The sequence below is a fragment of the Chelonoidis abingdonii genome, chromosome 2 (genome assembly GCF_003597395.2).
Source record: "Chelonoidis abingdonii isolate Lonesome George chromosome 2, CheloAbing_2.0, whole genome shotgun sequence".
Lineage (NCBI taxonomy): Eukaryota > Metazoa > Chordata > Testudines > Testudinidae > Chelonoidis > Chelonoidis abingdonii.
In genome coordinates, this window is record NC_133770.1 from 279803035 (window position 1) to 279827574 (window position 24540).

General features: G+C 43.7%; 1 protein-coding gene and 1 non-coding gene across 5 annotated transcripts in view; one reads left to right on the forward strand and one right to left on the reverse strand.

Annotated features, from left to right (window-relative positions):
• The window catches only part of TBC1D31 (TBC1 domain family member 31), a 40700-nt gene extending 24617 nt beyond the window's left edge, over positions 1-16083 (forward strand). For 3 of the 4 annotated variants that reach the window (XM_032803478.2, XM_032803480.2, XM_032803481.2), the window contains 5 exons: positions 4046-4186; positions 5627-5821; positions 6254-6404; positions 8593-8724; positions 15693-16083. In XM_032803478.2, coding sequence (XP_032659369.1) covers positions 4046-4186; positions 5627-5821; positions 6254-6404; positions 8593-8724; positions 15693-15838 — 765 coding nt within the window. In that variant the 3' untranslated portion in view covers positions 15839-16083. The remainder of the gene's footprint in view (positions 1-4045; positions 4187-5626; positions 5822-6253; positions 6405-8592; positions 8725-15692) is intronic. The other variant, XM_032803479.2, reaches the window with a different exon arrangement.
• Positions 16084-19790: 3707 nt separating this feature from the next.
• On the reverse strand, positions 19791-19863 carry TRNAM-CAU (transfer RNA methionine (anticodon CAU)). The gene has a single exon. It is a non-coding gene; the product is annotated as a tRNA-Met (tRNA).
• Between the last annotated feature and the right edge of the window lie 4677 nt (positions 19864-24540).

Here is a 24540-nt window from a genome sequence, read left to right on the forward strand (position 1 = left end):
GTACATGGCAATGAACTACATACAGTTTGTTAAATTTTTAAAATATGTGTACAGAAAAAACAAATTATACATCTCAAATATATTAACCATTTGCTACCTAATCTTAGCTATACTTGAAATACTGAATTATAGATGATATGAATGCTTAAAATATAAATGAAGTATTTGTATTACATAACTTACAAACAAACAACATTTGTTTATAAAAATCCAACTAGTTAAAGTATTGGAATAAGATAAAGAATAGAAGCAAAGTTCAGAGGAGGAGTATAGAGACTGGAAGGGAAGGAAGTGGATATAGAGGAAGGAGAGGCAAGTGGTGGGCCTCATGCATTTAACCAGATCATTCAGATACTTCCAGGAAAACATCTCATGTTTCTGAAAATTTTTCTTAGATATTTATTACCGTATACAATTCTTTCCTTGGTGGCCAAGTTTACGATGTCTATGCTCCTGTCTTCAAATACTGGTCGTTTTTTGGATTTCCATTTTTGTAGTACTAATCTTTAGGTAATTGTGAGTTTTTTCAGATGTCTTCAGCTTCCAGTCAACATACGTTAGGTTTAGTTTGTAATACAATTTTATTTGATAGGAAAAAATTAACTCCAATTAAGTTTTTCCCAAAACATACAGGTATAGGAGCATTTTTAGAGCATATGGATTAAGTGTGCATTTTTTCACTTATTGCTACCTGTTTTGAATAGTTGGAGTGGGGTCCAGTGCATCTTCCGTGTGATTTTTCTGCTGGATTAATCTTAAGTGAAGGTCCAAGGAACAGTTCAGAGCACTGACTAAAATTTGTTTTCATTGGTTAAGAGAGAATAATTGGCCTAGTTCCTTTTCCCATCTCTTTTTTAGGGAATCTGTGTTTAATTCAAATTTGCAGCCCAAGTGTGCACATGATGTTGCCATAGGTCTTGGCTATCTGGAGAAATGAAAGCAGTTCAGGAGGGTCATGGGTGGCACACATCAGGGCCAAACAGATCAGAGATGGCATGTTTAAGCTGCATATATTGCCATTCCTTCTTAATCTCTAGCTTGAACCTTTCTTTTGATGTTGTAAAAGGGAGGAAGGTATCATTTACATTAAATTGACTCATGGTCAGCATCCCTTTCCTAATCCAGTCTGGCAAAATGATGGGGTTGTGTGCTATACAGAATTTCGCGTTACCCCAGATAGAGGCCCTAATATGTAGAAGGAGGTGACTTTTAAATTTAGTGGACATAATGTGCCAATTATTTTTGGCTGCCACAATAGTTTGGTAAATGCTCTTTAGGGAATTGGTAGTAATCTGAGTGCAGTGCATTGGAAAGGGATAAAGGAGCAACAAATTCTACTTCCAGCCAGAGACAGCCCAGGGTTCTACACCATGAGGGAATGAACCACTATGCTGCTTGACTAAAATTATTGTCTGGTAAAGTTCAAAGCTAGGAAATCTAAAACCACCTGTCTTGACAGGGAGCTGTAATCTATGTAGGAGATTCTGGGTTTGTTACCAACGTCCCACAAGAAAGAGGGACCTGACCATGGTGTTGATTTTGGTAAAATAAAAGGGAGGAATATGGAATTCAGAATGAAAATGATCTTGGGAAGAGCATTCATTTTGATTATTTATTTTTCCCGAAAGTGAGAGAGAGCGTGCCTGCCATCTGTTTAAACTGTTTGTTAACTGCATGATTAATGGGGCTAGATTAACCTTGACTATGCTTTTAATTCCCTTAAGGAACAGGTACCAAGATATCTGAGGTTTGTCTGTTGCCATCTAAAGCTTGGCGTACCCTGGACTTTCGTCAGTAAAACTGTTGTCGTCCAAAGGAGTGAAAACACACACACACACCCCGAACGACAAAAGTTTTACCAACAAAAAGTGCCAGTGTAAACAATGTTTTGTCGGCGGAAATGCTCGCCTGCCAACAAAGCTGACACTGCTCATTGGGGGTGGAAGTTTTTTGTTGGCGGCAGAGCTCTCTCCTGCCGACAAACAGCGGGCGGCTATACTGTGCACCTTTTAGCAGCATGGCTGTAGCAGCACAGCTGTGTCACTAAAAGGTGCGTAGTGTAGACATAACCTAAATATCCCTCTAGGAGAGCCACTTCCAACTAGATCCAGTGAGATCTTCATTGCTTCTGACTTATCCCAATTTATCTTGTAGCCAGAGAATTTACCAAAATTGTCTATTGTTTGTGGAATATTTGGAAGAAACTTGTTTTGAATGATTGTTCCTTTGCAGTTCCTAAATTCCATTTGATTGCTTTGGTGAGATTGGGGAGAGGGGAGTGAGAGAGGGAAAAGCCTCTTTCTTTAATTAAAAAGTGTCAGTGGCACCTCAGGACTGCTGCTTTGTGCCATTTTTTTTCTTCATGTACATACAAATGTAACTTGGTGAAGAGGATTACTGAGGAAAAAGTTGCCATCAGTATAAATTAGTCTAAAAGTAATGCTGTTCCTCTTTGCAACTCCTGTGTTAGTCTACAATATCCTGATGTTTGCTGAAGCAATGCAGTGATGCTCAGACCTCAGTGGTGCAGGAGCTAAATTAGTGACCCAAAAGAGCCACAGTAGTGTGAATTCATTGTTGCATTTACTATAGTACTATATATTCGTATTTAAACAGTGTGACCGGGGAAATATTTAGTCATTATATAGATATAATTCTCACAGCAGAATGACTGACCAAGTGTTATTTTATCAATTACAGTTGGTTAATAACATAGTAAAAGCATCCTGATTGGTTAATAATTTAGATCACTTGATAATTAAATCACACAGTCCTTTTAATATCATGTGTGGCAAAAAGCCACAGGAGATACATTAAAGATCCACTTGCACTCTGAGGCCTCAGTCTGTGTATAAAATTGTCAATAGCATTACTAAAAAAAAAAAGGGGATAGGTAAACTTTTATGGAAAAGGAGTGTTTTTCTTTCAAAATGTCTTCATTAGTACTGTTCATAAAGCAGTTTCTATTCTGTAATCCTGCTATAAAAATCAGAAAAGGACTCTTCTGGGTTTTAAAATATTTATTGCTTAAAGACAGAAAGTCAGTTTCACGTGACAAGTGGCTTTCCGCCTGTTGAAAAGTGCTGCTGCCAGCGGGTAGCTTTAGAAATGCCAATTTTAGTTACAAAGATTGAGACAGATTTTCAAAAGCCACCTATGCCCATCTTGAACCCATGTGAAGCCCAACTTGCATGCACATAAGTGGTCTTCTGAAAAATCTGACCAGTTATTTTCAAATCCACCTTCACATCACTTGTATGTGATAAGAAATACTTGTCATGAAATTTCAAAATCTGTGCTGAGCACAATGGGGTTAACTGTCTTTCAGGGTTCACTTATTAAATATACTGTCAGCTGCAGTGTGCGTATTTGTGGCTACGCAACACAAACCAGTCTAAACCTATTTATACTGAATATCTGTAAAGTCAGCAGGTTAAGGAATTAGTCTTATAATGATCAGGACCTGCAGGATAAGGGAGTAGTGCTTATTTAACTAACTGGTCCATTTTAGGAAAGGGTACTGAGAGTCAGGATTTCTAGCTGTGCTACTGACTTGTATGGCCTTTAGCAAATCATTTAATTTCTCTGTGCCCTAGTTTACCATCGGGATAGTGGATATGATGATATCTCTGTATCTCGCATTGGGGCTGTGAAACTTAATTCAAATTTCAAGTATTTTGAGATCCTTGGATAAAAGGTGCTATAGATGTACAACATATTTACAATGGGCCTGGTTCATCACGATAGTATTAAGCTTTACTTTGGGGTAATTCCATTGAAGTCCATTGAATGGAGTTACATCAGCATAAACTGTAGAATCTCTGGTGACTTGGGGCAGTGTATATGTTAATATAGAGTGGATAAAGCAGTATGGGGGAGGGAGATACTCACGGTTGGTTATGAAATGCATTAGGGTGGGATGTATTTGATATCCTTGAACATGTTCATTTCTGCAGTGAAGTTTTTAATATGAAAAAGCTGTAATTATCTTTAATATATAGTATTAGCTTAATTATTGTATTTTTATGCACAATGGTTTTTACAGCAACTTGTCAAAAATCAAGAGACAGTGACACAGGAAGTAAAAGGGGAGATAGATGCCAGTCGAAGAAGGGCTGATCTTGAAGAACATCTAGTTCAGAGGTTGATAGAAATTGATCGGGATGAGGACCGTAAAGCACAGGTGGTAAGAAAATGGATTTAACTTGTATATTTGGAAGGAAGGCCTCTTCCTGCAAACAAGCATGAAAATCTTTCAAAGAAAAGGAATTCTAATTTTTCGTGACAACTATACTTACTATATTTTGACCTTATGCAAAGAATCCCACTTTAAGTGCTGTTCAGACAGTTGGAGTATATTGAAGTCCTGCTAGGCCCTGCTTGAGTGAAAGCCTTCCTTTGTCTTCCCAGAGACTGGAAGATATACAAGAATTAGCATGACTCTTCTAGTAGATACTGCTGGTTCCCATTTATCTTTCTGTCAAGAATGTTGGATCTCAAGGCCACAAACATCTGGGTTTTGGTTCTTTGTGGACACAAGTGATGCTCTCTAAAGGCTTGGTGGGAATCAGCAGGCAATTTAACTGTAGACCAGGGGTGGCCAACCAGTGACTCTGGTGCCACATGCGGCTCTTCAGAAGTTAATATGCGGCTCCTTGTATAAGCACCGACTCCAGGGCTGGAGCTACAGGCGCCAACTTTCCAATGTGTCGGGGGCTCTCACTGCTCAACCCCTAGCTCTGCCACAGGCCCTGCCCCCACTCCACTCCTTCCTGCCCCCTCCCCTGAGCCTGCCTTTCCCTCGCTCCTCCCTCTCCCCCCACCCCAGCCTCCTGCATGCCACGAAACAGCTGATAGGGAGGTGTGGGGAGGGACGGCTGCTGGTGAGTGGCAGGCGCTGGGAGTGGGGAGGTGGGGGGTGGGAACTGATGGGGGACTGCTGGCATATTACTGTGGCTCTTTGGCAATGTACATTGGTAAATTCTGACTCCTTCTCAGGCTCAGGTTGGCCACCACTGCTATAGATATTGACTTCCAAATTACAGTACTCAACAAATGCATCCAGCTAGGCATTACGAACTTGTTTGGGTTTTCAAGCTCAGAACTCTTAGCAGCACAGTTGAAAGACAGTTGAAGCTTACCCACTGTCCCAGTGCTTAGCAACTGTCTCCATAGTTTGTCCAGAAATAATCATATACGTCTGAACCTTTTTAATCTGCCTTCAGTTTTGTGGGTGCAGTTAACTGTGGGTAGGAATGGTAGTGTTTAGGTGTCTGATTTAATTGTACTTGCAAATCAGGTAAATATTTCAATGTTAGCAAAATGGGACCCCTAAAGTATTAAAGGTTCAGTTAAGCCTTCTTTAAAATATGCCCCATGTATAAATAAGAAGATAGCAGAGGTGAGAGATAAGCAAAGGGAGAGGCTTGTAAAGAAACAATTTGCTGTAGGGTATAAAGGGGAGCTCTACTCCAGCGATAATTCTCTGGCACCTATGGTTGGTAAAGATCTTTAACAATGGCAGTGAAATAAATTTAAGTTTGAATGGAGAACATTGTTATTTATCTGTAGTTGGATACTGTGCTAAAGTTAAAGTAAGTGCATTTCGCTGATCACTTTTTCTTAGCTGGCTGAAGAAAGTTTAGCAAAAGCTGATCAGAAGTGCGTCGACACAGACTGGAGAATCCAAGCCTTGTATAAACAAAGATGTGATGATCTGGACCGCGAGGCACATTATGAAGAGATAGCTAAACTTCTTCATGACAACAGAGTAAAAGAAGCAGAGTTGCTGAAAGCAATGAAGGAAGAGGAGGACAAAAGGGTAACATGTCTTTGCATTTCTGGGGAGATGACATGCAAAAGACAAAAGCGTGTGGCTGTGGCATGGTGCAGAATGAAAAGTCAAAAGGTTTTTATCAAAAATTTGTCCCCCAAAATTTGTTTTTTTACCTTAATGTCTTTTCCCTGATTTTGCTGGTCAACTAACAGTGTATAGCTAGACTCAACGTTTTTCCTAGTCTAGACCCAGAATAATATCTTTTACCTCCCTTTAGCTGCCTCAAGAGGACCCTGGTGAGCATCAGGAAAAGCTCTTCTCAAAAGTAGAAAACATTAACTCAGTGTCTTACAGCCATTTTTTGTGTTAGTTAATGATGGTATGTAATTTTAAATCATTCAAATGGCTTTCTGTGAAGCTTGCTTTTTGCACGTTGCACTTCTATTGAAAGTGTACTGAAATGTGTCTGTTGTATAGTGGGAAGAAGTTACAGAGAAAAGAGCTCAACTGGAAGCAGAGCAGCTAGCTGTTGCTGCTTTGGACGCACGGAGGAAGCAGTTCTTAGAAGATGAAATGAACGATGCAATAGAACTGGCTGAAAAGCTACAAAGTGAAGATGGCTATTTTGGTGAGCATACAATATAGTACTTCCATCTACAGTATACATGACATGGATATTACACTAACTCATCTATGAAAATATTTTTATCAATATAAAAATGTAGGACTGGAGGGACCTCGATAGGTCATCTAGTCCAGTCCCCTGCACTGAGGCAGGACTAAGTATTATCTAGACCATCTCTCCGATGATGGAGATCCCAGAACCTCCCTTAGGTAATTTGTTCCAGTGCTTAACTACCCTTAGAGTTAGGAAGTTTCTCCTAATGTCCAACCTAAATCTTCTTTGCTGGAATTTAAGCCCATTACTTCTAGTCCTGTCCTCTGTGATGAGCAGAAGAATTTATCCTCATCCTCTATAAAACAACCTTTTATGTACTTGAAGACTGTTTATCATATGCCCCCTCAGTCTTCTCCAGACTAAAAAACCCAATTGTTTCAATCTTTCCTTGTAGGTCCTGTTTTCTAGGCCTTTAATCGTTTTTGCTGCTCTCCTCTGGACTTTCTCCAGTTTGTCCACATCTTTCCCAAAGTGTGGTGCCCATATTTGGACACAGCACTCCAATTGAGGCCTTATCAGTAGAGCAATGTAGAATGGAGGAATTTCTTCTTTTGTCTTGCTTACAACACTCCTAATATATGCCAGAATGATATCCACTCTTTTTGCAACAGTATTGCATTGTTGACTCATATTTAGCTTGTGATCAACTGTAACTCCCAGATTCTTTTCTCCAGTACTCCTTCCTAGGCAGTCATTTCCCATTTTGTATTTGTGCAGCTGATTATTCCTTGCTAAGTATAGTGCTCTGCATTTGTCCTTATTGAATTTCATCCTGTTTATTTCAGACCATTACACCAGTTTGTCAAGATCATTTTGAATTCTAGTACATGCCAGATATCCATCCATAAGACTGAAAATAGGGCCAAACTTTTAAAAGACCTCTGTTTGGTCTCCTCCATCAATTGCAAACACAAATAACAACATTTAGAAGCTAATTTACTTCTATATGTAGTTAAGAATCTAAATTCTGCAGTGGGCACCCACAGTTGATTTCCACCCACAAAAATCAACCCCTACTTTGTATTGTTTTAAATGTTTGTTGGGTTTGTAAATAAACTGAATGAGAGGGCGTAGCATTCTTTAAATATTCATTGAACCAGAAATGTTAAATTATGTTATAATAGAGCACCGTTTAAATAATAACTCCAGAAATTTTTGTAAAAAGTTTTTTCTTCCTCTGCTGTTTAAAAAACTCTTGAGAGAGAAACACCAACAAAATGATCAGCCCCCACCCCTTATTACCTTCTACACACACACACACACACACACACTTGCACAAAGTTTGTCCAAGTGAGGTCACAAGGGTAGCTTGCTGGAAGTGCCTAATTCACATAATGTGAACTAAATTTCAGTTGTCTTAGTCTTCTTATTCATGGTGCCACCCACTAAGACTACAAGTCCCAGTATGCAATATTCTATCTGTAAAAGCAGCAAAGAGTACAGATATTCTATCTGTATCTTAATAGCTCATTTGTCATTAGTTTAGTCACTCATATTTTAAAAAATATTGCATTGTGGGACCTATAGTTTCTGAAAATCACAATTTAGTAAAATTGTATGGTCTTGGCCTCACAGACTAACAATTTTTGTTATAAATTTTCCAATCCCTACTTAACTGGAGCTGCCTGCCGTGTCTTCACAGTGACAAGTATTGGAGGGGTAGCCATGTTAGTCTGGATCTATAAAAGCAGCAAAGAATCCTGTGGCACCTTACACACTATAAGATGCCACAGGATTCTTTGCTGTCTTCACAGTGAGTTACTACATGGCAAGCCAGGTGCAAATGTACAGCATGCCACCTTGCCATGCAGCAATATCCCATGCGAACACTGCTACAGCCCAGTGAAAGTCCCAAAGTGCAATTTAGCATACCATGCTTTCTAATCGTATGCTATGCTTCACACCAGGACTGTTGCTGCACTGTTGCAGTGTTCACATGGGACATTACTGTGTAGCAAGGTGGCACTCTGTAGATTTGCATCGTGGCTTGCTGTGTAGTAATTCAATGTGAAGACATAGTCTTAGATTTAGTGTGCAGGCAGCTCCAATTAAGTGGGAGCTGGAAAATTGGCTTTTAATAACCATTAGCTATTCAATTCTTACAGTTTACATAGAAACTTCTCTCCCTTTCCCACAGAGAGATTGCGTGATTTAAAGACTGGGTGTGTACAGCAAGATTTAAAATTCCAGCAGGTGCCAAGGGAAGCCCAACCCAAGTCAGGATATGTCTGTCTAAATGACTTATCTACAGCAGAGTCCTCAGCACACTGTAAGTTGCTAAACTTTGAAATAGTCTTTCTCTCACTTCTAATTTTGGAAGTATTATCTGGGCACCAAGGTAGGTGAATCAGTCTTTGGTAAATGTGCAGATTTATTTTTAATTGATTTCACACCTGAAAAATCCTTTTAAAAAACAGTAATTGTGAAGGCAGTAGACAACTCAACTCTGCTGGATTATGAGAGATGCCTCTTGTGTTAGATCCAACTGTATCTTCATCCCATATTTGTACGGAATTTGCATTTGTATCTATGGCTTAAACACCGTTACATAGCTCTCTGTGGCTTTTCAGAGTGGAGAAAATGTAGAATTACCTGTCATTCATATCATCTTGAGAGGACTCATTTGTTGTGGCCAATAATTATCTAATCTAATTATCTCTAATTATCTATTCTGGGCTGTCTCTGCTTCTACAGCCAATGAAAATGCTTGTTAAAAGCTATTCTTTAGTTGCACATCTTATTGGTGAAATCCTCCTGACACCACAGGAAACCTTGATATCTTTGAAACTTTAATAACACTTTAGCTTCTCCGTTTGCCACAAAGTACAGTACAGTAATGATACATTTTGCAAAGGACCTAAAAGAACCCCTAGGAAGTAGGAGTTGCTCTCCACATGTAGTGTTAAGAGCTGTCTCCTGAGTAATCAAGGGACTGAATGAAGGAATAAAAGTGCAGTAGTTGTCTTGTTATATATTAAAGACAAAGCCCTGCAGTATTGTTCTCCAACAAGAAATAACTTTTTGTACTACTTTAGTCATGAAAAACTTGAATCTCATACAGGTCAGACTAGATCAGGGTGGGCAAACTGCGGCCCTCAGGCCGGATCCAGCTTGTCAGGGCTTTGCATCTGATGCGTGGGATTGCCATCCCTGTAGTGCTGCAGGCCCCGCACCGCTCCCAGAAGCGGCCGGCACCATATTCCTGCAACCCTGGGGGATGGGAGGCAAAGGGCTCTGCACGCTGCCCTCGTCTGCAGGCATCGCCCCCCGCAGCTCCCATTGGCTGGGAATGCAGGCAAGAGCAGCATGTTGAGCCCTCTGTCCCCCATCCCCAGGGGCTGAAGGGATGTGATGCTGGCCACTTCCAGGAGCGGTGTGGAGCCAGGGCAGGCAGGCAGCCTGCCTGAGCCCCGCTGCTCGCCACTGCCACCCTGGAGCCATTCCAGGTAAGTGGCACCGAGTCAGAGCCCATACCCTAAACACCTCTGCACCCCCTGCCCTGAGCCCCCTGCTGCACCCTGCCTGCACCCCACTCCCCTCCTGCACCCCAACCCCCTCCCCTGGGTTCCCAACCCCCTGCCCTGAGTCCCATGCTGCACCCTTCCTGCACCCCCAACCCCATCCCAAGCCCCCAACCCGTGCCCTGAGACCCCTCCCGCACTCTGCACCTCTCCTGCCCTGAGCCCCCTCCCACACTCCGCACCCCCTCCTGCACCCTAACCCCCTGCCGTGAGCCCCCTCATACACCCTGCACTCCTCCACCCACAACCCCCTGCCTTGAGCCCTTCCTGCACACCGCACTACCTCCCGCACTCAAAACCCCTGTCCCAGCCCTACGTTCATGGCCTTGCATGCAATTTCCCCAGCCAGATGTGGCCCTCGGGTCAAAAAGTTTGCCCACCCCTGCTTAAATGTTCACTGTATAACTTGAACTTTGCAAACTCTAGATGCAAAGCATATTTGGGTCTGATCCAACTCCTATGAAGTCAATGAAAAGATTCCCACTGATAATGCCTTACACTTTTAGGGCCCTTGGGTAAGGCCCTAAAAGTGTAAGGCATTATTACAGATGTAATCAGTTTCATTTTATTATTTTTTCCTATTCAGTGGTGCCTCCCATTGATTCAAATGACTTTTCCACTGGTTTTAACCCTCCTCCTTGCACTGTTCATTGTGGTAATGAATCTGGCAGTTATCTTTAGCTCCAATGTATTTAACGTTAACTGCTAGCCTGTATCAGATACTTTACAGTAATCAGTTTAGATGGTTTATCTTCTCAACATACTGTAGTATGTTAATAAAATGTACCAATACCAAATGCCTTTGTAATTATGGTGAGGTTACATAATCAACACCAACGAGTTAATTGTGATAGAATGCAGACATATTTGGTGTGCTCTCTGCTACTCCGCATATTTGTTTCAGGTAGTGATGGTTCCTTGTGGGTAATAGTTTTTCTTTTTTTAAAGTATTTTACCAACTTTTCTTATGATAAATGACTGTAACTAGCCTGGTAAAACTAATTACGTTTATTTTTCCCTATCTTACAAGCTATTACTTTATTTTTCAATGTATAACTTTGGTGAGGGAGAGAGCGTGAAAGGGATTTGTACAAATTGATTGTTTGCTCATTACACAGTAGCTCAGTATGTTACAACATAGATACCTCTGAATTATGTAAAAATAGATAACTGACATTTTAATGATCCTGAAATTCTTACACAAGGTTCTAGGTTAGTGATTGTAAAGAACTGTATTCTCCTACCTTTTTTTGTTTTGTTTTTAATTGGTTTTCTTTAAAAAATAAAAATAAAATCAAACTCACAGGAAGAATTATACAAAACATACCCAATAAAATGAAAAAACTCACATAGGGTGAAAGGGCTAGTTTTTGGCCTGAAAGTTAGTGTTATTTTTCCAGATAAACAGTTAGACAAGAGGAAATACAGAGATTGTTAAACAATTTTCAAATTTCCCTATGTGGCTATTTTCTACACTGAAAACACATTCCAAGTGTGTTCAAACCTGCCAAAAATAAGCTGAACGCTATTAAGGTTTCTTCAATAGAATTGGCTGTAGTTATAGGCATGTGGGGAGAGGGAGGAAGGGGAGAGATGGGAGTAGAGAATGTAAAATATTATATAACACAAGAAAGCAAACATTTTACTGGGCTGTAGGGAACTTGACTCATCACTCACCTTTATGAAGGATCCAATTTCATTGCAACAGAAGACTGACAGTTCTGTAAGATTTCCGGTGAGATTCTGCATATTACACTGATGCGATAAGGATTCTTTGGAGACCAGGCTCCAGGATAAATTATAAATAATAATACTACTACAACTGTCAACTTCAAAGCACTTTTACAGACAGTCCTCAAAGGACTCCAATAAAGTAGGTATTATTCACTGTTTATAGAGGAGGAGACTGAGGCAGAGGTGTTAAGCAATTTGTCACAGGGTGAGTATGTGTCAGAGACAAGATAAGAACTCAGGAGTTCATCACACAGTTATAAAGAATTTAAAAATAAAGTATGGCCAAACCACACTTAACTAACAACTCATCTGAGCATCCAAAGCAGCTTTACAAACATTAAAATCAATCCTCAACATCATTAAGTACGTACGAATTTTTATAGTAGAGCTTTACTAATGTGTTCTCCTTACGGCGAACACTGAAAATGACTGAATTTTACCAGCTAGTAAGTAAGCAAACAAAAAAGCACATCACAAAATGTATTCTGGTAATTTGACACGTTTGGTTTTAATTAGTAATGCTTCACATTATGGTAATTTATATAAATTACTGAGAAAATCTTAATATTTAGCCTTTACACTGCACTTTACTATAATATTTTTATCCAATTTGGAAGCTGTAATCTGAAACCTCACTACAGCTTCCTACTATTAAATCTTTGCTCAGTACACTTTTTATTATGTGAATTATAGGCATAGTTGCTGACTTCTGCTGGCACCAGTGGGTGCTCAACCCCCCTCAACCTGCCCTGACTCCACCCCTTCCCCAAATCCCCACCCTGCCTCTTCCCCACCTACTCCCCTGAACGCATCACATTCCCGCTCCTCCCCCTCCCTCCCAGAGCTTGTTGTGCCACGAAACAGCTGTTTTGCAGCAGCAAGCACTGGAAGGAGAAGCAAGGACGTGGTGCACCCAGGGGAGGAGGCGGAGGCGAGATGTGGTGGGGGGGCAGTGATTATGGGATATAGAAATCATCAGTACACTGGGAATTAAATACTCATCTTACAGCTGCACCCTATGTGCAAGTGAATAAGCACTTGGGGATGAGGGATAGGTTTTAATTTACTGAAGGTCAACACAGCAAGTCTCTGCCAGAGCCCAGAGATATCAGGGCTGCTAGACCACTGCTCTAACTACCAGAATTCTCTACAAGCAATTTGACAATATTCCATTCAAGAAAAACAAACAGGATTCTGGAAATACAGTCAAAATGTTTTAAGACAAATATTCTGTGGCAGAAAAGTTAAATGAAAGACGTGGGCTGGGCACACTTTTGGGCTTGGCAGGACAGTATCTATGGACCAGTTCTATTTGTGCTATAACTAGCTAATTTCATATGTTCTCAGATTAGGTCATCTTTAACCTCCTTCCTCCAATGGGTGTAGTCCGTATCAGTCCTTGTTTACAGTTAATTATTTTCTCTCTCTCACTGGTCTGAATGAATGGCAGTTATGATATGATCAAGTATAACTCACTTCATGTGTCATCCTAGACATGGAAATTAACCACTATTTTGTCTAGATTAATGACAACCCTGCAACCAGCTGTTGGGTGATCAAAGCGTACTGTATTGCCACTTTTTAAGAAGACAGTGAAGCACTGTTTTCATAAATACTGTAATCAGAAGCAATGAAGCTGTAGAGCAGTCTCTATAAAACACAGTATGCTTTCTAATATGCATTTTACAACCTTCCATGAAAAAAATAAATTGACAAAAAGAATTCATAAAACTATTCTGGCTATAATTCACATACTTGTAATGTGCTTTTGGCATCCAGCATTTGTGTAAGTCATTGTCAACCTTAAACATGAATTTCATAACTTTCCATCCATTTCCTCGCTGATCATTCTATTAGAACCACCCTCCACCATGTTAACTTTGTCAAGGTTATCTGCATCTCCATGCCTGTGACAAAAGTACATAAACTTGCAACTGTTGATTTCTGGGTCTACTTCTCTCCAATAATTTGTGCCATAACCCTTATACTATTTTATATTTTAATACAATACTAATACAGCAGTTAATCTACTGATGTTAAAGTGCATTGAGATGTGTTACCACACAAGGAGCATTAACAAACCTTGCCAAGAATTTTATCATCACCACCACTGGAAGCCAACTGCCCTCCGCCCTACATTTTCACACACAGGTATTGTTTATGGCAGCATAAAAAAGCACTTACTGAAATGTTGATTGTATATCCCTACTGTCTCTCAGAATAACATCCTTTAAATCACTGCTCTGCAGATTTATTTTGAAACCACCAGTTCAGGATGATGAAACCAATCAATCCATTCAGTTATGTCATGTTTTGTTAAATATGTGTGCACAATTAGCCTTCACTTAGAACAGATTGTATCGTTCTTCAGGGTATGGTACTTCCTTTTTCTTACATGTTTTGATAAGCAGTGAAATAGTTAACAGTGATGTAATTTAAAGTATTATCATTGGCACCTGATTTAACATCCACTGAAATGAATGGATTGGTTCACATATCAGAGCTGTTTCCAAACTTGCTCAGACATTGCTCCACAGGTTACACTGAGGGCATGTTTTCAAGGTTCTCTCTGCAACCATAGCAGCTAGAAACTTGCATGAGAATGTAATAGAAAATGGAAAGGAAAAGAAGAGATTCTGTAAAATAACTGACTTGCCGGTGTACCCCACTTTTTGGCTAGTTCTTTACGTCCCTTAGAGAAAACCAATACCAGGAAACACTATTAAGTATAAAAAAGTCACTTGTTTTTCAGGTCATATATTAGTAATTGCAAACCTATTTTTAACACATTTTTACAAATAGCATGTATTTCATGTATGCATATACTAAACACGAACAAGAAAACACATTGTGAAATCCAGTTAAGAGACTGGATATCTTTTTTTCTTCCCCCCCGCCCCCCAAAATGAACACTACTCAACCAGTCACCAAAGTCAACTCTAATTCCTTGTTTGATGAGAATGTTCTTGTAGAATTAATCTTTATTTCCTACTACTTGCAGCTTCAAATTTAGCATAATTTCCCCTTTTGAAAATGGTCTGTGTTAACAATTGTTGACATTTTGTTTTTCCCTCTATCATTTACGGATCACTGACCTTAAAATCTAATCTCCCCCTGAAATCCAGTCCTACCTGTGAAATCTGGCTAGTGTAGGGGAGAAGCAGGGCTGGAAGCTCTTATCTTGTGCTAGTCTCTAGATCAGAGGTGGACAAACTACTGCTCACAGGCTGGATCTGGCCTGTCAGGGCTTTGGATCCAGCCCGCGGGATTGCCACCCGTGATGCTGCTGGCAACCATGCCACTCCCAGAAGCGGCTGGTACCATATCACTGCAGCCCCTGTGGGAGGGAGGGCAGAGGGCTGCATGCACTGCCCTCACCTGTGAGTACCTCCCCCAAAGCTCCCATTGGCCATGATTCCCTGTTCTTGGCCAAAGGGAGTTGCGGGGGGGGAGTGCCTGCAGGCCAGGACAGCATGTGGAGCCCTCTGCCCCTCTTCCCTCCGCCCCCCAGGGGCTGCAGGGACGTGGTGCGGAACCAGGGCAGGCAGCCTGAGCCCTGCTGCGCACCGCTGCCACCCCAGAGGCCAACCTGAACCCCTCCTACACCCTCCACCCCAGCCCCCTGCCCTGAGCCCTCTGCCTCACCCTGCCTGCACCCCAACCCCTTGCTGCATCTCGAACCCCTCCTGCACCCTAATCCCCTACCCTGAGCCCTCTGCTGCACTCCACACCCCTCCCTGCACTCCTGCCGTGAGCCCCCTCCCACACTCCGCACCCCCTCTTGCACACCAACCCCCTGTCCCAGCCCTACATTCATGGCCTTGCATCTAATTTCCCCATCGAGATGTGGCTCTTGGGCCAAAAAGTTTGCCCACCCCTGGATTAGATGATCATGATGATCCCTTCTCACCTTAAAGTCTATGAGTCTGAATCTTTTTAGTGGTTCGTTGCAATATTAATTTTGAGCCTCTTTCATTTCTAGTTTCTTTAGATAGAAGACGAGAAGACTTGGAATGCAGAGAACGGGAACTGATGGCAGAAGTCAGAGAGCTCAGGCAGAAACTTACTTCACAGGCCCAAGCTACATATCCACTACCTCATTTTCCAGACACAAAGTGGACAGCTTAAGAAAGCACACTTCGTACTTTAGCTGTACCTTATTAATCACTGGAATTCTAAATAGTTATGTTGTGATCAAAGAGATTGATTTTTAGATTATTTATTATAAATACCTTTGGAAACAATACTTTTGTATATAAAATAAAATACTAACTAGAAATGTTATAGTTGCACACTTTTGATTGTTCTATCCATAATGACACTTCATTCTTGATTTTTTTTATTAAATAAACATACTTTTTTTTATTGCTGTACTACAGAACAGTCAATATTTGAGTACAAGGTATATTCTGATAACACCAATTCCCTGAAAAATCAAAGCACTGTTAAAAATGATTTATTTGTCAGTAGTATTAATGGGAGTCTCTTGTGATCATTTTAATGTTTTCCATCTGTCTGTTATCTGATACAGTCAACCTGTGGAACTCATTGCTGGGAGAAGTTGTGAAGGCCAAAAGTATAACAGGGTTAAAAAAAGAATTAGGTAAATTCATGGAGAATTGGTCCATCAATGGCTATTAGCCAAGAAAGTCAAGGATGCAATCCTATGCTCTGGGTGTCCCTAAATCTCTCACTGACAGAAGCTGGGACCAGCCACTGTTGGAAGACAGGATACTGAGGTAGATGAGCCATTGGTCTAACCCAGTATAGTATGAGGGTTCGGACTTCACAGACAAATCTCCACAAGAGTCAAGAGAAGGAATTAAGATCATTAATTGCAGAGGGTCAGTTAGCAGCTCAGACCTCCTTTCAGGCAGCGATATGTTGGATATTGTGAAGAGATCAAGGGCAACAGCGGTGACAATGATAGGCATTGTGGTTGCAATCCTCAGGGATCCCCAAAGAGATGAACTACAATCTCCCTTTTGAGGATTGTAATCTCTTCATCAGCAAAAGCAGCAACGAGTCCTGTGGCACTTTATAGACTAACAGATGTATTGGGGCGTGAGCTTTCGTGGGTGAATACCCACTTCGTCAGATGCATCATCATCAGCAAGGCAGCTGCTGCATTACATTCTTTAAAGGACTCCTTAGCTGATGTCCCTGGGTATATGCACACCACAAAGAAACAGGTTTAACAACCCTATTCCAGGCTGACTCTTTCAGCCCTTTTTCTATCTTCCATGCTACAGTTCATTGGAACCTCCTAGGAAGAAACAAACATTGCATAGCATGCTAAAACTAAACTCTTCACATCAGCACCAGGATTGGGAGGGGCTGGGTGTCCAGAATATGTACCCATCCATGACACTGGGCATGTTCACAAGCCAACTAGTCGCCCTTGCCACTCAGATGCACTCTGTTTTTTAGCACACAAGTTCAATCAGAGCTAGCATGGGTGACTCCTCGTGCAGGCAATCACACCCCTTGTGCAAAGTATAGGCATACTCTACCTTTGATCCAAGACAGCTGCCAACAGACAACACACAGTGATATCCTAAGTGAATAGATGAGGAGAAACACTCAACCCCAGTCAGGCAGCAATCTGCTTGTGGCGTTAGTGCATCTGTTACCAGACTATAGAACACTAACAAATCACCTGAGCAGGAAGTTTTCAGAAGCTCACAAATGAACTATAAAAGCCTACCATTCAGACCGTTTTTCAAAGGTGGGGTTATCTTGACATGGTCTTATTTGCTACAGAAATAAACCAAAATTGTCCCACCTTATGCTCCAGGGGAGACCCAAGTCCAGGATCTCTCTGACACATTTGTCACTCCTCAACCTCCTGCCCAGGTCTGATGCATGCAAAACCTACCAGGAATTTGGTAGGAGGGGCTAAACAGCTAATTTTTTTTTCAGCATCTAATGCCTTTCTTAATACTGGGATCAGCTTTTTATTCTGTGTTGGTGGGCCTAGCATAGTGGGATCCAGGTTTATGTGGTGCTATGGCAATACAAATAATAAGAATACATACAGCATGATAGGTGTGCATAGCACTTTGCAGGCAAAACCCCCCCCAAGACACCAAGTGAAATCCTGATCCCAGTGACATCAAAGGCAAACCTAACCCTTATTTAAACGAAGCCAGGATTTCAACTATTGCCTCTGCTCCCAAATGGCCTACCACTGTAAGGGTTTTATTCTCCTGTCCCCAGGCTTGGTCTCCCCTGCTCCCTGCCTTGCTCATTTCTTCCCTTGATTCCTACAGCTACTATCTAGCTGAGGGGGGTGCAAACTACAGCCTGGGGGCCACATCCGGCCCTCTAAACATTTTAATCGGGACTTCAAGCTTCTGCTGTAGAGGGTGAGTCTGGGGCTTGCCGCACTCGGTGCGGCTCCCAGAAGCAGCAGTATGTTCTTCTTCCAGCTCCTATTCATATGGGCAGCTAGAGGGCTCCTCACACTGCCCCTGCCCCAAGCACTGCCTCCCATTGGTCAGGGACTATGGCCAATGGGAGCTGCAGGGGTGGCGACTGGACAGGTCAGCGCACAGAGCCGCCTGGCCACACCTCCGCTTAGGAGCCCAATGGAAAACATGCCACTGCTTCTGGGAGCTGCTCGAGGAATGCGCTGCCCAGAGCCTGCATCCCTGACTCTCTCCCACCCTCTGCACCTCGGTCCCAGCTCAGAGCACCCTCCTGCACCTCCAACCGCTCATCCCCAGCCCCACTCCAGAGTCCTAACCCTGCCCCCCTGACCTGGAACCCTCTCCTGCACCCTGAGCGCCTCATTTCTGGCCCCATCCCAGAGCCCGCATCCCGCAGCTGGAGCCCTCACCCCCTCCCACAGCCCAACCCCCAATTTCATTCGTGGCCTGCCATACAATTTCCATACCCAGATGTGGCCCACGGGCCAGAAAGTTTGCCCACCCGAATCTAGCTGCTGCTCCCCTCAGCCTAGTCAATATATTGCTGCTAAAATCCCCCACCTCCCCTGCCTTGCTACTCATTGATGTCACTCACTTCACCACAGGCACTGCCTACCCCCACCCCCAATCTCCTGCATGAAGGGCAGACTTCTCGGCAAGGTCCTACCCAGCTCCACTGAACCCCCAACCCCCTGCTCACCATGCTGCTGTACCTGCCTGTCGCCTTCCCCGTCTCTTCCATGTTCCCCCACCCCTTCTGCATGGACCAGTCGCCAGCTTTCCATATGTCTTGTGCCCCCCCCCTCCACATCCCTCCTCAGAGCTCAGGCCGCCTGGCAGTGCCCTCTGTGAGATGACTGGACACAGACCCTAGCATCAGGGCCGACCTTAGCATGCCCACCGTCACCCTGGACACGCCAGCTAAACATCGGGGCTAGGAGGCCAAACACGTTTTGCAACCACCCTAGGGCCAGCCCGGCCTGGTGTGCTTTGGGCTTGGATGGTTGCGGCACAGTCTGGCCTGGTTTGTAAGCTCCTGGGGACAGAGACTGGTACTGCCCCCTGCAGCTTCCCCCACGCTGGTACAAGTGCTGCTGAGGGCGGCTGAGCTGTCTCCCGCTGAGCAAGCATAGCACCACAGCCTGCCACAAACGGGCACCCCGTAGGCCTGCTAGTGACAGCCAAGCTCTGCCACTTTTCACCAACATCGACAGGGCCCCGCAGCCAGCCGACAAGCCCCCGGTGTGTGTGGGGTGGCCATGCCAGCCTATGGTATGGGGGAGCTGGGACAGATATAACCAGAGGGGAGGCGTGACTTGCACGGTGGAGCAGAGGGTGGGCTCAGTGCAGCGTGTTGGGTGACTGAGATCTGCAGGATGCTGCCGCAGCAGGATGCTCCCCCCCGCCCAGTCACTGCCCCCCCATTACCCCCCCAGCCTGGGCCCATGCCACCTGCAGGCTTTTAGACGCAGGATTTCGTAGGCCAACGTGGAGGTGGGGGGTTGGTATGGGTGGGTTGAGCTAAGTGTCTCTGCCCTGTAGCCCCCTCCTCGCAATGCCCCGCAGCCTCTGGCCTCCCAGGGCTGCTGAAAGCCAGCGACTGAGCACAAACCAGCGTTGGGAAGAGAGAGTGGAAAAAAAAGAACCGCTGCCCCGTGTGAGGATCGAACTCACGACCTTCAGATTATGAGACTGACGCGCTACCTACTGCGCTAACGAGGCGGCTGAAAGAACGCTCCCCGCACCGACCCTCGAGCCCAGCCGATTCGTCTTGCAGCGCTGCCCCCGCAGTCCCTGCCTGCCTGCAAGGGGCCCGGCCCGCCTCCCCGTTCCGCGCCACGGGGACAGCGGCGGAAACGGAGCCTCCGCCGGCAGGCGGCTGCGGAGCTCTGGCCCCACCGGCTGCTCCCCAGCAACACCCGGAGACGACTCATCCCGGCCCCCTGCTGCTCCGCTTCCCCCGCCGCAGTGCCCGACCCGCGGCTTCTGCAGGGCGCGGGGACCCTCCGCAGCGGCCGTCCCGGGAGCCGTTCTCAGTCCCACGTGCCCCTGCTTCCGCGCCCATGGGGCAGGCCCTCTGGCGGGGCGCTGCTGGGACACGTGCCTCCAGCGGGACGGGACCCCCGCTCCCCCTCCTTTGGCCGGGGCTGGGGGGGAGCGGTTTGCCCGACCCCTAGCGATAGGGCAACTCCAGAGCGGCTGGGGGGGTGTCGGAAGGGAGGCTGCACAAAGGGCGGGGGTGGGGGTCCAGCTACAACCCCCCCCCCCCCCCCCCCCCCCCCCCGCACGCAGCTGCAGCGTTACCCGCAGCTCCAAAGGGAGGAGGGGACGTTGCCTCCAGTTACTCTTTAGAAATGTGGCGAACACTAAGAAACGGGGTCCTGCTCGCTGAGAAAAAACCCGGTGTGTACAGCAGCGTCCCCCCCGCGAGACGCGGCCTTGCAACGGAGGGTCTCGTATGGGGCAGTCCCGCTGCCGGCCTCTGGCCGGAACAGCTGCTTTGGCACGTTCCGTGTCAGTCCTGTCCACTCCTCATTGCGCTACAGGGAACCGAGGGCTTGTGCAACCCCTGTTCTGGTGTGATAAGGTAGGGGACAGCCCGCTGCGCGTTAACATAGGCTGGCTGTGCACGAAGTGCTGAACGTCCTGGGGCTTGCTGAATCTGACACCACCCGTGCAACACAAACTGTTAGGAACTGTAGCAAAATCCCTGTGGATTTAGAACTGATGCATTCAGCTGGCACAGAAAGGAACAATGGTTTAACCCTCCTGAAACTGGTTATTTGTGCTGCTTTAACGAGCTTTTCCCATTTTCTCTAACATAATGAGCAACGGGAAGACGATTAGATTTTTTTTAAGCCACGAGAAGCGACTTTAATGACTGTATATGTTCAGTTTTTAACTGGATTGATTCATGTTGAGAGGGCACTGTTTTACATGACTAATTAATGATGCCAAATAATTTTCCATCCACCTACTTGCAGTTAGCAGGTCACTGAATAATTACTTCCTGGCACTTCTGATGCAGCTGCACTCCTATGCTGAGGGCAAACTACAGTTTATTAAAGTCAAATAATCAGCTGTTTCTTAGAGACCAGCACATAGTAAACTAGTGTAATAGAGCAGGCAGGAAAGACTCCAAATCCACTTCTCCTTCAGAACTTCAGGGTTGGCATCTTCCATCCATTTATTTATTAAATAAAAATATGAAAACATTAATATTATGATGTATTAAGAGTGTCATTTATCAACAACAAGCATATTTTGTTTTATTAAGTTGGTCCGCTACTGGTGGGTTATCATTAATTTACATTAATTCATAAAGCAGCCAGCACTGTAGGATCTGGGCTACATTTACACTGAAAATATTAGGACCTATAATGTTTAGAGGACACAGTGGTGAAAACATTTGTGCTCTGAGCTGCATTCGTGGTGAATTACTGGTCTCATTTTCTCTAGCCTAGGCCCAGGCCCCAGAGCCCTCAACACCTTCTTTGCAAGCTCCTTATGTCTAGAAATTAGGTCCTATCTTGTAAGTTGCTCCACATGATCTCAGAAGGACACTTGTGTGGAGTAACTTGCAGAATCAGAGGCCAAAATAGTAAGTGATGCATAGGTGCGGGAACTAGAGGTGTGGGGGGGTGCTGCAGCACCCTCAGTTTTTATGTGCTCCCAGTCCCACACAGCAAGTTCCGTGCGCAGGTGTAGTGGCAGAAAAAGTATCTGTCCAATTTTGCTACCAGTAGCAGCTTCCCCCATGCAAATATGGCCTTTTTGGCTACCTATCAGAACGTGCTGTCATCTAGTCCAGCAGTAGCTAATTCAGAGGGATGAGGGTTTACCTTGAGACAATTTGCAATTGATGTTTTTGATTACTGTAGGGTAAGAATGAGAAAGACACTTTTGCATTCAGTGATAGTGTGCTGTGCTGAGTCACCTTTGTATTTTTATATGTCTCATTTTGTCTGTGACTAAGTCTAAAATGAAGTGAGAGCTGGGGTACTGAGGGTAGCAAATTGTGGCAAAGTAGTCCCCATTCATCAGACTTCACTACCCCTGGACTGGTGACAGCTGCATAGGTGCCTTTCGCATCCTCTGGACCAGGGGTAGTGAATTCGGAGGGATGGGTGCTCGAGAAGTATTTTTCTAATTTTAAGAACTTTTTTGTTTATAATAATAATCTGGTATATAAACAGTTTGATTTTTGTTCCAAGATGTTTTTAATAACAAGCATTTACACATAATGTAATTTTGTTTTTAAAGAACTGAACTATGCACATTTTTTGCACTTGTTTTCTTTCTTCTCATCAGTCATGTTTTCTTGATTGGTTCCTTCTGGAATACAGGGCATATGTGCCCACCTCTTGCAAGAGATGCACTGTTACTTATCAAAGGTCTAATTGAGAAAATGAAATCACAGAAGTTATGATGTTACACAATTTCCATTCACTCATGCTATTCCTTCCATATGTAAGATTACCTAAGATATGAATGATGAAAATGTTTACTTTTGTGGAAATTTTACAAGAATCCTTATCCTTAGGCAGATTATGGCATGTGTTTCTGATACAATTTTCTGTTTCTTATCATGTAATCCTCACTTTCCTTTTCACAGTTGACAAGTATGTGCAGTAGTCCTCCACGCTTTCAGAAAAAAATCAATATAGAGCAATGAAATACTGATTACGTTACAACCAAATCTAAATGCAAATCTTGATTAATTACTGTCAATATTTTAATCCAGTCACTGGTTTGCACATTTTTTTAAGAGTCATATTTTCTCAAAGTTTTACCTTACTGCACCTGGATATAAAAATATCCAAATTTCGTTTAATTGGTCTATCAGTAGTAATCGTTCACCTCATTAAAATGTTGTGGTACTTAAAGATATTGATGCAGAGACACCATTACAGAACCAAACCTGTGAGATATCTTAATACCCCACTTTTGGGGTATTAAAATAACTGTTATGTGACATAATTCCACTCTTCCTGTTATCTTCACATGGGCCCAATGAGTCCATAGTACATGGGAGAAAATTATTACCTGACTCCTTCATTAGAACAATAGCTATTTGTCTTCTAAATGCAGTATTAGCCTCTGATGTTGTTTCTACTGAACTGATATCTTTCTGCTGCAAATACATTTCTGCAAACTAACACCACTTCTATTTAGAAAAAACATCATAATTACCAGAAGTGAAAGGTCGCTGGTCCAGCATACCGGTAAGAACCAGCCACCAGTACTGGCCCGTACACAGTTGACATTACAGTGCTGCCATGGCAGTGCTTTATGCTTTAACGCTGCTGCTCCTTTTAGCTCCACCCTCATCAGCAGCCCTGCCATAGGGTCTGGCAGTGCTGCTGGATGCTACCAGCAGGGCTGCCGACAGTGGGGGAGCAAAAGGGACAGCTGCCCTGGTTGCTAGCGATCTAAAAGGGCTTGGTTCTCCTGGCCACTGCAGCAGCAGCTGTCAGGAAGGACTGGCTAGGGGAATCTGGCTGCCCAACCCCACCCCTTCTGCCTGAGAGCCCACCCCTTCTTGAGGCCCAGAACCCACCCCACACGCCTTGGCAAAGACACTGGCACAGTGCACACCAGTAATCTTTCATCTCTGATATTTACACATCAGTAACAAATTATAATAGCAATTTGGTATTCAATACCTCTAAGATGAATGGCCCGCAGTTGTGTCCATCTCTTTGTCTGGTACGCTGAACAATTTTACTCTTCCAATCAGATGACGATTTGCTAGTTAATTGTTTGATGAAGTATCTGAAATTCATAGAGAGTACAGTAGCGGACTGTATAAATGAGCTTTTCTTCCTTCCCCTCTTTTTGTCTTAATTATTACAGTTTCTGTACATGTTTAGCAGTCCTTTCTATCTCTATTGAATTAAATGATTGCAATGACTTATTGCTCATTCATATATATATATACATACACACACACGCACACACACACACACACACACACACTCATATTATTGTCTCACTCTTACACAATGTATCGCTTGATTTGCTGTGCCTCATGTTGCTAACACCACCTACTCACTCATGCAACATGCTACTGTTTTGGGTCCACAATCTATGAAGCAGTTAGCCAGACTCAAATCACACAAGTTCACTCAAAGTCCATTAGTAAGCATATTCAGGACATAAGCAGAGTCAGAATGGGCTGACCTGACATCTGGTGGTGAGCTGTGAAAAAGGACTTCAGGGGCTGATCTCGTTTGCATGGGCACACCCACCCTGCCTAGCATGATGGACTGCTTGCCCAAATGGTCACTTTGGCTGCAGTAGGATCCCCTGTCTCTTTGTTATTGGGGCAGGAGTAATAAAAGGTTGTTACCCTGGTTATGTGAATCCAGGACAGTAGAACTGTACTTGGCATTTTAT